The following is a 17,296-nucleotide window of genomic DNA, read 5'->3' as shown; positions in this document are numbered from 1 at the left end:
CCTACATTACACAAACTACATAAATTCATATTGATAGAAACTACAAGCAATATGCTACATGAAACACAAAAGATACTAACACATTTACTGAAGACGTTGCAACAACTCTACAATATCAAAGAAAGATGGTGATAGATGCACATGCACACAGGCAAATAGATATATCACATCAATAAAAACAATTGGTGTGCCTCCCTTAGCATAAGATGGAGTGCAAATTTATGATATACTCACAATAACTAATCTTGTCTTCTAGTAGCTCCTTGATTCCCTCAAAAATCACTATAATTCCGCCACACTGCACGAAATTCTTCACGGAATGTATTCAGCCGTGCTTTGAGATTTGGTGTACGGAAGCTTGCATGGAGGAGTGTTGCTGTCATAAAATGTTCCAAAGTCAAAAAAGACATAACAAGAAAACTATAACCGAACTTTTCCAACTACCACACTTAGGCTTCAGAGGCTTACACAGCAGGCCTATTAGTAGTGCCCAGATAACCGTTAGGATACCACATGATACAAACCACAGCAAAGTGCTGGCTGTAAAGAATATTATCAGATGTCAGATTTCACAACCAAACAAACAAACAAACAAACAATAAGAAAAGGTAAACATGAGACTTTATAAAATCTGCAACTGACTTAAAATAAGAACACAGAAACCCTAAGAACAAATTTTGTAGATAACAAGTATTGATCATAAAACCATGCAAACTGAGAGAAGATATGTAGGTGTTCCTACCTGCTGAAAACAATAGAACAAACATCCAACGGGGTCTACCACAGATATGAATCATCCTTGTCCTCCTAACTGAACGTCCTCGGATGACAGGTCTGCAATCAACTTCAATTAGAATATGTAAGGATTGTCTGTGTGAATTCTCAAGCTTTGTTCTAAAACAATTGATATGACTTACGTGACTGGTGGCCGCAATTTTGCAGCTAGATGTGGGGAAAACTGCCGTACAGTTCTTGTCACCTTCTCATTAAAAGTAATTGCAAAGCTGCACATAGGAAAGATATGGGACCAGTCAAATAAGGTCAATTATGCAAGAGCATTTATGCCAAACCTATATAGTTGCACAAAAATGGAAAAATACATCTTTAGTTCTGCAGTGAGGTAACCCAGAAAAGGCATAAATAGCACAAATGCATGCCATCCACATATATAGTACACCATACGGAATCATGTTTCAATTGGAGTTCAGAGATTTGTCTCCAATGAGGATAATTGAGTTCAACAATAATTTTTTTGGAATAGACAGGAATGTAAGAACATCATATTTTTGGGGGTGTATGAAATGTAATGTGTGGTTCACATTGGGTAATTATTAATTAATGTAACTATTAGATTTGGGGTTGATCGTCATGTAAATAAGATATGTGATTCCGTAACATATATTGTGAAGATAAAGGTTCAAGTTATTTGGTTAAGTGTCAAGTGAGCTCATACGTATTCCATGCATAATGTGAGGAGTCATGGCATATTATAAAAAGTTTGTTTCTTTGTAAATCTTCTCATTCAAGTAGTGAGGTTCTACATATACTATGTGTAATGTGAATCATGACATACTATAACAATATAACTCTTCTTTTATAAGCTGCTCATTTGGGTATTGTAGCTAGTATGGTGTAACCACTATTTTTATCAGTAGCGTGATGCTTTTATCTTGAATTCCCATATTTGGCATCAAGGAAGGATTCCCAAACCTGTGCCTGAGAGATTCTAAAGGAGCATTGATTCTTCCCCTTCAATCATAGCCTTGAGAAAAGTTGTATATAAAGAAGATCTCTAAAATTGTTTTCCAAAGAAAAGCAATGTTGAAAGGAAGTCATTCAAAAGGTTCATCTCAGTTGCACTGGGAGTCTAGCAATACCAGATATTAAGACTTTTAAGAGGTGTAACATGCACTGTGCTGCATATACAAAAAGATTGTCTCTATAAAGACCTTGGCAGAAGAATATCCATAGCGGTGCATGCAAAAGACATGTTTGAGTGGATGAATAGTCAGAAGGCCCTGAATTGAGCAAGAAAATGTCTGTATTCAATACTAAAAAGCATGCTTGCATGTGACATGTAAATAAATTGTTAAAAAAATGTATACATTATACAGGTGTGAGACATCACAAGAATGAGTACAAGATCCTTTAGGAATGAATAAACAGACACAAGCTTAAGGGAACCCAAGTGCCATGCAAGACAATCAGAACAAAACAGGAGTTAGCAAAATTTTTTTGTTCAGAAGCTCATCTTGGACTAACATTTGCAGGAACATAGACAGTCCAAAGGGGAGCAAAAATCTTCAATGGCTTTATTCTCTCAGAAATTACAAATTGGAAAAAACTTAAAATGTCTAGTTCATCATGAAATGAGATTTATGACTTTAAATGAAGTGTGTAACTTGAAGTCTTAGTCCAGGGCCAAGGAGTGTAAAGGAGAGCTTTTTTTATTTTGGTTATTAGAATTTGTCTTGGTGCCCAACTTGTGCAACCTTAAGGGAAAGCATTTCTTTCGAGATGGTAGGTACTAAACCAGACAGAAATCTAAAAGCTTCATACCAAAATAGTTGGCTTTCTAAAAAGAGGTGTATGGAACCTGACTGGCATTTAGAGAGATTCATATCAGGATGCAGAATTTTATTTTAACAGACATTGTATAAGCTAAATAACAGGAACATTAGCTCCTGGAAATCAAATAATAACACTTTTGAACATATACAAAAGTATGGGATGATATACAAAACCTACAAGCTGTTGGAAATATCTTTCAGAAATGTGCTTACCCTAAAAATAGGCAAAATTACCATTGAAATACTAAATTGGGTTCTGTGATCACATTGACAAGAAACATGACATGGCTTGTCTTAATAGCAAGGGAATTGAAGGAAAGGTAACTAGGTGCAGTTGGTGTCTGTCATATACAAGTCCAAGTGGGCATAGTGAAACTGATCCATAAAAAAACATTGCAGTTAAGTGAAATATGATTGTACAGTTGGTGCAGGTTGAGTTTGTTGCTACAGGACGCACTTTAACCTGCAGAAAAAGGATGACATTTTTGGCAATATCCAGTAGTGACATAATTATTCCATCTGGTGAAGAATCTCAGACATGCAACCAAAATGCAACAGCAACCACACAATAAATAGAAACCACATTTTGATTAAAAATGCCCAAAACAAATATCCTTTGGCATTTCAGGTTTGCTGCTGACACCTCATTTTTGTCTTTTGGTCATCCACAAGAATTAAGACATCATCAGCCATTTTGTAACCCAGAAATACATGGATGAGGGATAGAAGGCAGATTTGAGTTTTTTTATAGAATAGGTTTCCATTTTTTTTTTTGGAAAATTGTTTTGACTGTATTGAACAAAACACAAGGCTGCGCAGGTTGGGAGTGAATTTTAGAGTTAGAAGAGCAGAATCAAAGAGGGATCCATGCTTGTACAGACCTGAGAGGCAAAACCTTATTGATGCCATTTTGCAAAAAAAATTAAGCATGATTGTGCTCACATTTTCTGGGGTTTTTACCCATACAAGGGTTTCTCCAGGGTAAATATCTGTAACCTGTTTGAGGTGATGTGTGCTCTCATTTCCTATTTCCTGATTTCTGTTGCCCAGATGCTTAATCAATTTCAGTAATTTTTATTCTCTAAATAAATCCAGAAATTGATGACTAGCATATGGAAGATCCATCCTAGTTTTTGGATCAAAAGGTATTAGAGAAAGTTAGAACTGTGTTTGTGGGATTTCCAATTGTTTTGGTTAATTCCATTTTATGCCCTTCACTAGATATAGTGGAAGTGGAATCTTGTTCCCTTTTAGGGTTGAAATTGGAACAAGAGAGTGGGCCGTGACAATTAGACTGGCTAGAGATGTTACATGAATTTCCATCATTGACGAGAAGACCAGTAGGTTTGAGAGCATGATGTTAATATTGATAGTAAAAATGAGAATTCCAAAGGAGTATCAAGAAGACAGTGAACCTGAGAAAACAGAGCAGGAACGAGGAGAAAACTCTCAAAGAGAAATTTTTCAAAGCTTAGGCCAAGATCGATATTCAGCCTTTTGATGGTGCAATAAGTGCTAAGTTGGATCAATGAGTTTCTCAAATAAAGGTATATTTTAATCTCTACATCAACAAATCTCATTTTCTAAATGATATTTTTCCACGCATACTCTTACATGGTATGAGAGTTGGGCACATTCTTTGAAATTTTGAAAAGTTCCACCAATCTCCATATAAGAGGATTTTAAATAGCTGCTAAGAAAAAAATTTAACCCTACTTGTCATGAAGTAATGGTGACATAGAGACATTACTTCAGTCAAAACATGGATACAGTGTTCAAGAGTTAACCAGTAAGTTAAGGAGAAGAGCAGTTCAGTTGGGGAAAGATTTCATGGACTGAGAAGTGCTGATGAAATACATATATGGGTTGTTTGGACACCTGAAAAGAGTTATCCTGAAGGCTTTAACCCAAGACATGTCCTAATGGCTAAACCCTGAGACATTCATGAGGCATGCACAAATGCACTACCCTAGAGCCAAACAAGAAGGGGAAGAGCAGCAAGGTGAAGAGTAGCAGCCTATCAGAAAAAAGAATGAAGATAATAGCAAGGCCAGAGGCAAGAAAAATGTCACTACTGCAGTCTATCCCAAAGGCAAAGACAGAGAAAAGTTTCATTATTCTCATTGTAAGAGATGGACATACAGGAAAAAGATATTGGAAGTTGCATTCAAAGTTGGCACCTTCAAGGATGAAGAAAGAGAATGACAAGAGCATCACCTATGTGAGAAGGGGAACAACTTGATTGCAAGTCAGAGGTTGATGAGATTATCTTCTGCCGTGATTTGCAGGGATGCCAGTTTGGTGAATGTTAGTTCTCTTTATGAAGAGGAGATCACTAGGCTTTTCTATAGGCGCAAAAATCTTTTGGGGTAAAACTTGGCAAACTTAAGTATAAGATTTTTTGAAAAAATCGGGATATGAATGGGAAAAAATAGGATTTGGAAAAAACATTAAAAATGTTGAAAAAGATACAAAGAATTTGAAGGCATTTTCATTACATAGAGATAGAAAGCAAATAAAATAAAGAGTTTAGCCCATAAATTGTCTAAAATACATTGTTAACCCATGAATTATCCAAATAAAAAGTTTGTATAAAATAGCAGAATGCAGTGTAGTATGTAAGCTTTGCTACTAAAAGATTCTATGGTAAGTTTTGTATGAAGTTGATAAACTTATTGCTAAGTTAACAATAAAACAATTCACTGAATGATATGCAAGTAAACCTCTAGTATTGTTGTATGATGTGAGTGGATAGTAAAATGTTACTAACAACACTACATTCTAAATTATTATTAATATCAAAATGTTTCATCATAAAGACTGCACTATCATAACAAACTCTAAAAACTTTGAAAACTTAGTAAGACCTCAAGATGACTACAATAAACATGTTTGCATCCCAGTAGGATAAAAGAAAAGAACATTGTATCACTGTGAAATTTTCAAGTTGGAAACTTCAAAGAATATATCATCCAAATAAAAATGTAATCAATCGATAAAAGAGAAACCATTTCTCATAACAGGTACAGTCAAATGGTCATGAATTATACATTTTCAAAGATTCTACGTACAAAACCAAGTCACATTCAAAAGCTTTGCTATTAAACCAAACCTTCAAATTTAGTCAAAATACTGACTCATATAAAGAAGTAGAAGATAGACACAAAAAACACATGTAGGATAAATATGCATAATATCATAATAAGGATACAAAATCACAATGACCAAGATTTTGATGTCACAAAGATTGGACATTTTGGTGTAATATTGGGTTACATATAAACATCAAGCTGATGTTTTTATGCAGCCAAGGGTTTATGTGCTACAACTTAAGAGAACAATAAAATGTTATGAAGACAAAGATGACCTACACATAACATTAGCTCTTCACTTCTAGTAATGAGACCATAAAAAATGAAACTATAGCACTGTCATATTCATCAAGCAAAGCAATGATATGATAGAGAGCCTAAATTAGCATTTTCCAAAGAACTAATTTACAAGGCTATCACTGTAGAACAAGACAGACCATCAAATGTTTTTTGGACCAAATAACCAACCAATCTTCACAATAACAATTTAGTTGTGCAAAGAATTAAGATAAGAAATAGACACAAAATTAAACCATGATGAAGAAGACATAAAATATGAAGTAGACACAGCAAGCTAAATTATAACCTCAAAATATAGACCATTCATCTAGCATAACAATAAATATTCTCTTTGAATGGAAGCCTCACCAAACAAAAAATTAACATTTTTTATCTTGCTAATTTGAATTGAAAGATCCTTGTGATGTACAATTTGAAAATTTTATTTAACATTTGACGTAGATAAGAAGTAGACACAAAATAAAACCATGTGTAACAGCATATTGACAGTGTTGACAGTATTAACAGAAATCCTAGCATCTGATATAGATAAACTTAAACCATGATAAAATAGGCACAAACTATGAAGTATGAATGGCAAGCGAAGATATAACCTTGAAATATAGACCATTCAATTGTCATAACATTAAAATACTATCACTTTGGACAGAAGCCCAACCAAAATAAGATAGATTTAATGGTTTTTAATATTTTTATCTTGTTAATTTAAACTGAAAGATCCTTGTGATGTACACATTGAATATTTTATTTAACAATTTATTCATATATTTGTATGTGCTGGTTGAATTTTATGTAAATGCTACTTATATGGCATGAAAATATAGAGTGTATTTGCAGTAGCGTTACAGCAAAAAATTGCCTACCTTTGACTCAAATGCACCGCTTCCTGACTCCCTACAAATTTGCAACTAATTGTTCCTTCTATGCATGTCCCAACGAGCTCCCATTTATAGCTGTGCCTTAAAAATATTGTAAAACTGCACTATTCATAAAATAATTCGCCATTTCACAGGTTTCGAGGGTTTCACAAGTTGGCAGGAGATTGGTTAAGGTTTCAGATACAATTTAAATGCAAAAAAAAAATTGTTGAAAATTGCAGTCAATGATTTTTTTTAAAAAGATGAGATTTTTAGGGGTAAAAAGCATCCGTGGGAAAGATTCGCAAAAATTGGGTATAATAAAAAAAAAAAATGAGATTTTTGCTTCTCTGAGCTTTTCCACATCAAGATTCAAGTTATAAAGGTAAAAAGGTAGATGCTTTGTTTGACTCATATTCACAGTCAAATATCATTTCTTAGTAGTCAGTTAATGAACTTGGCTTGAAGGTTGAAAACCACCCTCATTAATATTAATTAGGGTGATTGAAGCAAGAGTGTATATCTCTGTTACAATGCAATTTAAGTTGATTTTGAGGCTCAATACAGAGTTTAGAAATGAAGTGTTGGTTGATAAAATTCCTTTAGATGTATGTGGAGTTATTTTTGGTACCCCATCCCTCTTCATCAAAGATGCTATGTATTTTAGAAGAAGAAATCAGTATATGCTCTGGTTGAATGGGCAAGTTTTCACTTGGAACTCTTATGTTGCAAAGTCTAAAATCTCTATGTAAATTAGTTCATCAGTCAAGAGATTGATCAATGCTAATGGGAAGATTTTCTTATGTTATTGGATGATAAAGAAGAACAGCAAGAAGAAGATAAGCAAATGAACTCAGAGTTGTGTCTTGAGTCTAAAGGGTGGCGTTATCATGGAAAGGGTGAGCATGGAAATCAGTTGACACCTTCTAATGCATGTTCTGATCAACTGCCTCTCAGTTTTAGGGATGTTTTGTTGGGACAGTGTTGATGTGTTTTTTATGCACATGCGAACACAGAATAAAATACCATAAGTATCTTATCCTCTCTTGAACAAAATCTCTCAAATGCTGAAGATTAGCTTAAGGATCATTTGAGAAGACTCCAAGGTTCATGAATGTAGGGTCAGTACGTGTGGATAAGCTCATTGGTTTGATGTGATTATGCTGGAATCACAAGGGGACTTGCATTTGAATGCTTGATTTGCTGGAACTTAGGTCCTATCTACTCAATTGGAAGATTAAAAAAAGAGCAAAAGAGGTAGGGTTTGAGAGAGTCTATTCTAATCCTAAGAATGTAAGAAGATAGATAAATGAATAGGTGGAATCCTACCAAGCTAGGTCTCACCATCAACTTGAACAATTCGACACAAGCTCAATGCAATCTTCTAAGGACGTTTCAAAGATGTTCGAACCAATACCGCCAAACATTGATCACCATTCAAGTTAATGCATAAACAAGGAGTGTAGGACGATTCGAGGTTAAGCTCATGTTATTCCAGTTGCAAGGCACGCTCCCAATCAGTAAGAGGCTGGTGGTATGGACTAAGCGGATTCCACATGAATACATTCAACAACTTCTTCCATTCAATCTAATCAACATGAAAATAAATTGAGAAGTAGAACCATGAGGCTTGTTGAAATAACAAATTTCACCATAACTTCAATGAAAAGAGTATCTCATTTACAAGTCATACCAACAATTCTTCCTTTTCTTAATCTACTCTAATTGCTATTCTACTTACTATTAGCTATTCTATTTACTACCAGCTATTAACCAATTATTCACTATTAACTATTAGTCTTTACAAATGAAGAGTCTAAGCTTTTATAGAGAGCTCCTTTACAATGAATGGCCAAGATTGAATCTCCATCAATGGCCAAGATTTTACAATGAGAACCCTAATTAGGATTTGTTACAGTTTAGCCAATGAGAAAATTACATTAAGAAAGAGTGGACCAATAGACATCAGGGGTAGGTGCCTCAGAGTTTGTGCCATCACTAGTGAGCTTGATTCATTGAACTTGAAGGTAAAGAGGAGCCAAGTTTTCCCCATGTATATCTTGTGTAATGTGTACATTTACGCATGTATGTTTCATATTTCATTTACTTTATAATCTTGTTTATAATGATTAGTATCCTAAGATCCTATTTTCTAACACAAATTCATCTGCAGCGTTTCCCCAAAAATCATGTCTACTCTGTCTGAATCTTTCTCCATTCACTGATCCAATATTGTTGTGAGGATCATAGTTAGCTCTATATCAATAGAATGTAAAGGGATACCACTACATTTCTAGCCTGGCACTTTCAGCTGCTTGTGGTGTCGGATAAGAGTCTTGCATATTTCCAATAAAGAATGGAAAGGATATAGCTACCTTCTATCTTATTCTTTTGAAGCTCTGATATGTTTCTAATTGTCTAAGAACTTCAAGTAGGACCATTCTGTTGGTTGGATAGATCGAAGTCGGTAAGGACGACCGTCAAAACCTTGAACTCTTATGTATGTAAATTTCGGAAACGAGATAAACCACGATCCATACTTGCTGATTAAACTTTTGGCCTCTGTAGATAACCTTTGGTGAGTTCCTCCTTGTAATGACCCTGTGATATACATCAGAAAATGCATCATTGACTCGCTTGAAATGGCTCTTCTCCTTAAGCTTCAACTGCGGGTAACAATCATAAGACTTGAATTCGTTTTCTCCATTGCCAACTATGCCTCTGCAGACCAGTCCAGACTATCTAAAATTTATGGCCAATGAGTAGATAATGTAGGAGCTCATGTAGAATGTCTTTGTCTTTTCCAAATTTATCAACTGTTCATGAAGATTATTGTTGATTATGCAAGACCAATTGAACATCTTGACTGTCGAGGTAATTTCATCAATGAAATAGTACATCCATGTCTCAAATGGCACTCCATCAGGGCTGCCCATTACCCTATTCAGCAGTGGGATGATATCAGCATATTCTTCTTTAAAGTATGGGCGCAACAAATTCTTTGGCATTTTCCCTTGGGGTCATTTCTTTTCCAACCATGACTTGTTAATATTTGTTGCACAGAGTTCAAACTAGTTATCATAGATCCTCTTGGTATCTTCTTTGGTCTTGTAGGAGATATTGTAGTTTGGAATTCCAAACGTCTCTTGAATGGCTAATTTTGAAAGATTAGCTAAAACCCTTCCATCAGGCGCAATGTTCTCTCTTGATTGTACATTGTAATGAATAGCACATTCAACTATCAACTCAGCACATTTTTTAGCCAGAGGAAATCCAACTGCCTGAACGATGCCATTTCTCATCATCCAACAAGCAATGGGTGCCGGCAGGTATCCATCATACCCATACATTCTCTTTTTGAATTCTTCAAAGTCCACATGTCCAAGGTGAGTGTCTATGACATTCTTCCATTTAGATTTGATCTTGGATTCCAGTTGTACTCCTTTACTGGCAAACTTCATTGGTGTTTTTCTGGAAGGTGCTCCTTTGGTGGTCATTAACCTGCATAACACACGAAAATTCAATATTATTCTCAAGACAACTTGCCAATTTTAATTATAATTTTCAGACCCTTTTTCTTGAAAATTTCACTTTCAGCTTGTCAAAAAGCTAAATTTCTGCGAAAAAAGCAGACTGAAAGTGAAGAATTTGGTCTAGAAATTGATGAGTTTTGAGAGAAATAAGACAGAATAATAGAAGAATTCAGTCAAATTCAGATTTTGGATCATTGAAATTGTTCTTTGTGACTGAAATTCACCTTTAATTCTGAAAATTCTGTCTTAGAATCAGAAAAAAGCACTTTGTTCTTGTGTTTGAAAATATATAGAGTTAAAGGAATTTAAACTTAGAAGCTTCGTCTTTGTTTTTTGTGTTTTTTCTAGTTTTTTATTATTTTTTTGTGTTTTAGTGTTTTTAATCTTTCCAAAATGGAAAGTTTTATTTCTCTCCCAAACTTTCATCCTTGGCTAAGGAATCTTCTAGAACTTTCTTTCAAATTGAATTTTCTTGAAGTTTTGAAATTATCTTCCTTTCGAAAATAATTCCGAGTGTTGGAAAATAATTGAAAAAAATTCATGTGTCAAGTTTTATTTTCCAACCCATTCGTTGATTGACCCTTGATTTCATGTGTAATTTTTTTTCAAATTTGTTTTTCCTTTAGCCATTTTCCTCTCTTGGCCATGGCCAGTTGATCATCATGTCTTTAATCTTTATCCCCTTGGGCAAAGTTTGAAACCCTTTTGCCATGTCTAAGCGGTCTTGGAAGGTATTATGCCAAGGTAGGGCGGACTTTGCCTTCTCTTAGACATGGCGGACTTGGCAAAGGCTTTGCCATCCAAACTTTTCTTTGTTTTGCTTTTTATTCTTCTCCTTGTGGGCAAACCCTTCAATTTGCCAAGTCGTTCTTTTCAAACTTTGTCTTGCCAAAAATCTTTTGCTTTTCTACCTTGGCGGACTTGGAAGCATGTTAGACCACCTTGTTTTAATCTTTATTTTCCATGTCTTGGCGAACTTGAAGGATAGCTTGCTAGGACGGACTTGAGAGGTGTTTAGACATGTTGGACTTTACCCATGGTTCAGCCATCTTTTTATGTGCCTAGCGGACTTTCATGCTTGTTAGACCTTCCTTACTAGGGTGGACTTCAACTTCTTCTTGACATCTTCATCTTCTAAGGTTGGGCGGACTTCATAAGCTTTATGCCATGTCTTTGATCCTTGTTTTGCTTTAATCCTTGATGGTCTTGAGCTTTCATTAGACATGCTTCCTCATGCTTTGGCAGACTTGGAAGCTTCTTTGCCAACTTTGTTTTGACTTTCACCATGTGTCTTGCCAGATTTTGAAGTGCTTTGGGCATGTACCTCAAGGCTAGGCGGACTTTAACAATGTGTTGCCATCTTTCCAATATGATGGGCGAGGTTTGAGGATGTCTAGACATCATTGCTTTATGCCAACCTTATGTCTTTCTAGGTGGAGTTTAAAGTTCCTTTGCCAAGTGCTCTTTACCTTCAAGGCGGAGTTGAATAGTCTCATGCCAAGGCGTACTTGGCTCCTCTTTGGACAAGGCGGAGTTGAAGAATACTTAGACATCATGTCTAGGCAAACTTGCTTTGTCTTAGACAATCTGACCATAGGTAGGAGTTTGATTAACCCTTGCCATGGGTTTATTAACTGAAGGTAGGAGTTTGACGTTTGCTTGCCAACCTTGTTTGTGCATGGACGGACTTTGAAGAGTCTTAGCCATCGTTCCAATATGCCTAGGCGGACTTTGAAGGTGCCTTGACATGGGCGGACTTGGTTGTTGATCAGACAAGGCAGACTTCCTGTCGTTTGTGCCATGTTCATGCTTCCATCCTTAGCTTGGGCGGACTTGAAGGATGTCCTACCATTGGCCATGTCTTGCTTGAGCGGAGTTAGAAATGCTTCAGACATTACTTGGGCGAACTTTGTCTTCCATTAGCCATCCTTGTCCTTGGGCAAATTTGACCTTGCTACCATGCTTGCTCTTTCAAACCATTTTCATTCAAACTGCCATGTTCACATATGATCTGGCATGTTCATACCTGGATTATATGGAACAAAACCCTAATTAGGGTTTCCACCTTGCTTTTTACACTTAGACAATTTTTCAATTCTGAGAACATGGGCAGTGATGAAATGGTTTGAGGAATGATCTTCTAGAACAAAACACTAATTAGGGTTTTTACCCTGCTTAAAGACCAAATTCTTCAATTTTGACAACATGGGTAGTAATGATATGGCCTCAGGATCAAAACCATAATCTCATAAAAAAGCAAAAAAAACATAACCTTTCTTTTTGTAATTAAGAGGCAAAAAAATTTCGAATCTAAAGACAAGGGTACTGACCAAATGGCTTGAGGAACAAAACCCACGTTCCACTTTCAAAAAAGCAGAAAAAACCAAAAAGCTAAAAAAGCAAAAAACAAGCCAAAAAAAGTTGCTTTCCGGACTGTGCCCAAAGTGCCAAAAACAAAACTTTCTAAATTTAGAAAAAAGCAAAAAAACGGAAATTCCTAAAAATAGAAAGTTGTCAGAAATGACCCAAAGCAATTGCAATCCTCGTCCTTCAGATCTTCTAAGCACTTTGACAACGTTCAAACATGATTCCTCTATTTGGCTCGAGATGACTTCAGAAACTCTAACTCAAAACTCTCAAAAAAAATGGATTTATGAAACTGCAGAGCTAGGACAAAACCCTAAATAGCAAAAACAGGGGGTCCCCATCTGCGATGGGGCGATGTGTGAAATAGGTCACAACACTACCGTTGCAAGACACATTTTATCCTGCAGAAAAATGTTGAAGTCATTTTTGGGAGTACAAGAGGTGATATAATCTTTATAACCATTGAAGCCCCTGATTTTTGAGTTTAAATAAATATTTCTCTAGATTCCAAGAACAAAAAAATCACCATAATAAATTTCTAACCATCAACTCAATTCCCACAAATAATTATCAAACAAAATGGCAAATACAGAAGTCCAATATACATCAGTACAATAGCAAAACCCTTAAAGATTAAGTTCCTGTTACCTATCATTAAAAAGTGCAATACTGAAGCCTGCCAGAATAGCAGCCAAAAGCGCAAGGGGATTCCTCACAAAAGCCAACCCTGTAGCCAATAAATAAAGTTAAAAATTATGGGTTAGAAGTGAGCCCAACACACCAACCATGACAGAATGACAGAACCACAAATATCAATATTTACTGTACTTACCAAGAATGAATGTTATGATTATGAAGTAGTTGGTGCGGTAGCTGCACATCAAATTTAAACAGCATATTAAATCATAAACATTCAGTAATAACTTCCCAAAATTACAAAGCATCATCTAAATAAAATAAGGTATCTTTTGAGGCAACAAATATAAAGTGACAGTTTCTGGGCATCATTGGGTGTAGTGTGTACTAAAGATACTCATCTCTAGACAAGTAATTTTGATACTAAAGAGAAAAACATAAGTTCTAGCAACTGACACTGGCTATCAGCAAAAGAATTATGACCTTTGACTTCTTCCCTCTATAATTCTCCAAGTACCAAAAAAAATCCAAAGCTAGCAAGAGAAAAATCACATTTACACACTCATCCATCAAACAAACCTTCATAAAAATCACCTAGAATCTATGTCACAAGGTCTTAATGTTCATGTTCGATTTTATCTTTGTGTTTGGAAACACTAAAATTCAGATGAAATTTAGCAAGGAAAAAAAAAATCGAAAAAAAAAATTGTGATTAAAATCAATCAATACAAATAAATAAATCCACAATACCAAAATAATTAAACCTTAGTAGATATATTATATATCAATAATTAGAGATCCGACAAGTTCTAGTTAAAGGTGGATCATTTTTTTCTGGGTCTGAAGACTAACAATGAAGTAGAATGGGAGTCTGTGGCTGGCATATCTCTACCAAGATCTTTTGGGTGTAAGTGGTTTGTTGCCAAAGATGATTCAACTAGTGTGATTACAAGCTTGTACATGTCTCATGCCCAAACTAGAGGCTACATAACCTTCTAGAAGAGATGCTTCTTCTCTGTAATGAATTTGAGGGCATATTCAGCAGACCTTCTAAACAATATGGGTATTGAACAGATACCTTTTATGTTGCTTGTAGTACCCATATAGCCTCTTGGGAAGGCCTAGGCAAATTTATTGTTGATGAAAGGCCTCCTTGAGAGGTGTTTTGATAGGAGATGGTTGGCTTTCATCAAGTATTATGTTTACTAATGATTGGTCCGTATCCTGAGCTTCAATGTTATTATGTGGCGGGCTTAGCTCACATACTGATGTGTGTGCTTTGATCCCTGGGTATTTACTGCATGTAAATCACCTTCTTCAAATATGGTGTGTGGCAGAGTGTTTTGTGGACTTCTATCAGGGGTTATAGTCGGTTGCTGAGGATAACTTTTGTTTTTTAAAAAGGGTTGCATTTGGTTATCACTGTCGATATGGGCCTGCTCAGCTGTTATGATGGCTCATAAGCATTCTTCTGCAGTGTGCAGGTATCTTTTTCATTGAGGCAAGGTATCTAATTTGTAGACTGAAGAAAAATCTTAGATGTCCAGCTGTTCTGTCTCTAAATTTGGTCAGGAGTATTCTCAGTCCTAAAGGTCTAGCAGACTTTGGTTTGGCTCATTCTTGGGCTTTCATTTTAGCAGACTTATTTGCTAAATTCGATGAAGTGATCCCTAGTGCAGAGGTGCAGTCTAGAGTTTAGGACTTCTTGTTGTTCCCACCACTGGTTAAGTTGGAGGACTGTTTTCCAGATGCCAGCATAGATGGATTAGCTATTGCTGGGAATGTGAATGTTCAGGATACAAGTTCGGAATTGGCTACATTGAAAGAAGAGATTGCAGGAAATGAACCATGACTATGAAAATCTGTCAATATTCTGCAGCGAAATCAGGAAAGTGGTGAAAATACTTTCAGTTTCAAACAGCCATGGCACTCTGGAGGTTACAAGCGTTTTCATGGTTCATTCTTTCAAGGGTGGCATTCTACAACAGACCAAGCAGCGTTCAGAGGTTGTTCATGGGAAGAAGCTTCCAGCTCTTGATACTTGATGTGGTGATCTTCACAAGCCACCAAGGCAGGCAGCAGTGTCTGCAAAAGGATGCACTGAAAGAGTCAAGTAGGAGGCTGAAGGTTATGGAAGTCTAGATGTTAAACTTGGTGCTGGTGGGAGGGCTGCAGGGCTCTTCTAGAGCTTCTTGAATTAGTATGTAGGCAGTTTCTTTTGTGTTTCATTTGACTGTATGCAAGTCTGGTTGTGTGCGTTTGGATAGGTATTTGTATGTTTGTTTTACCTATGGACGTTTTCTGAATCTTGCTTTCCTAGGAGTGCCCCTATAGAACTCCCTCTAATATTATCTTTAAAAATTTGTAGAAAGACGCACAATAAAAACTTCACAAACAAGAAATGTAAAAATCATAGTACTTTTCAATTAACTTACGAATGAGATACTGGATATAACACACGACTTGCTACCAAAATATGCAAAACAAAATAAGCAGGTAAGGAGTGACCATCAAAATGTTTATATTTTGTAACTAAAATGCAGGAAAAATAAAAAGCAGAATACAGCACAACTTGTTCCAGGTAGATGTATAAAAAAACCTCAATACAAAACTGTACAAATATATGCAATTCTAATTTGAAAACAAGCTTTTGGATTAAACTGTGATCATTTATTTGATTGACTTTTTGAATCACACTTAGTGATCCATCATCAGGAAGAAAAAAAAGGAGCAGGATGAAATGATTCTAAATTCTAAATTGTTCAAACATATGCAAATACTAAACAAGAAGAAAAAGAAGCAGGATGATAAATGATCTTTTTCTTTCATTTTTTCTAGCAGAATCTGCAATTGACACTGATGAGGAAAACAGACAACAACTCAACCTGCTGCAGATAGTTACACAAAAAAATGCAATAATAAGCATACAAAATGGTAAAAAATCCACAATTCAAGAATATACACAACTACGGGTTACAGAATTGGCAAATAAGGATCAGTGAAATCAATGCATTATAATTTTTATGACTCTCTGTAAGAGGCTGCATTTGGCATAAAATAGTACAAAGATGTTCAATTCAAAATTATACAAAAACGCGAAATACAAAATCTCAAAATAAAGAACGGAAAAAGCAAGCATTTTTTTTTAATTTAACTTTCTACTCGAGGTTGCATTCGGCTCTGCGGCAAAAGAAACAAAATACAATACAAATTTCTCCAGATACATGTACAAGAATACGCAATACATAGTTGTACAAAAATACGCAATACAAAACCGTACAAAAATTCGCGATAAACACATAAATATGCAATTCAGAATCGGCAAACAAGGAACAGAAAAATGGAACCATTTTTGTTTCAAACTTACTAGTATAGGTTGCATTTGGCACGGCTGTTCCATTTGGACAAACTGCGAGGGACAGTGAACCTGGAAAAGAATTCATTCAAAGGGCGCGGAGGGGATGTCCAATCCACTTCCTGAAGGGCATCCACCAGATCTTCCACAGTAACGCTCCCCCAATCCATTGTGTTTTACGTTTTTTACCCTGACTTTCGAATTAGCTTCAGCAATCGAACCAGGAAATTGAACCCTTGACGTGTGATGAGAGGAAATTTATTACACAAACCCTTGGAATTCGAGAAAAGAGGAATCGAAGCCTGCAGCTTTGTTTTGTTATATGATACGTATAATTCTTAGTGTCTGGCTTCGGTTATTTGTTAAAGATTACAAGAAACAAATTACAAGTTATGTCTCTAGGTGCCGTGTGAAATGTTTTTGGCCTTTTCTGTGCGTTTTGTGGGGTAGTTCTATAACTTGAAACCCTATGTTGATTCATTCTCCCTAATAGTTGTAGAATGCTCCTCTTTAAAATTAAAAATTAAAAAAAAATCAAATTCAATTTTTTTAATAAAACTTAAAACAAAATTAATTTTTATTTTAT

At 35.6% G+C, this 17,296-nt stretch overlaps 1 protein-coding gene across 1 annotated transcript in view; it reads right to left on the bottom strand.

Annotated features, from left to right (window-relative positions):
* The window catches only part of LOC131074331 (PRA1 family protein A1), a 31,364-nt gene extending 14,270 nt beyond the window's left edge, over nucleotides 1–17,094 (bottom strand). Inside the window, exons 1-7 of the mRNA XM_058010925.2 lie at nucleotides 16,723–17,094; nucleotides 13,552–13,592; nucleotides 13,368–13,446; nucleotides 918–1,004; nucleotides 743–834; nucleotides 469–540; nucleotides 235–376 (exon numbers count right to left, since the gene is read on the bottom strand). Coding sequence (XP_057866908.2) covers nucleotides 273–376; nucleotides 469–540; nucleotides 743–834; nucleotides 918–1,004; nucleotides 13,368–13,446; nucleotides 13,552–13,592; nucleotides 16,723–16,880 — 633 coding nt within the window. The 5' untranslated portion in view covers nucleotides 16,881–17,094 and the 3' untranslated portion in view covers nucleotides 235–272. The remainder of the gene's footprint in view (nucleotides 1–234; nucleotides 377–468; nucleotides 541–742; nucleotides 835–917; nucleotides 1,005–13,367; nucleotides 13,447–13,551; nucleotides 13,593–16,722) is intronic.
* Between the last annotated feature and the right edge of the window lie 202 nt (nucleotides 17,095–17,296).

Source organism: Cryptomeria japonica, chromosome 8 (assembly GCF_030272615.1).
Source record: "Cryptomeria japonica chromosome 8, Sugi_1.0, whole genome shotgun sequence".
Lineage (NCBI taxonomy): Eukaryota > Viridiplantae > Streptophyta > Pinopsida > Cupressales > Cupressaceae > Cryptomeria > Cryptomeria japonica.
Note: the sequence above shows the minus strand (reverse complement) of the source record. Positions and strands in the feature narration are given on the sequence as shown.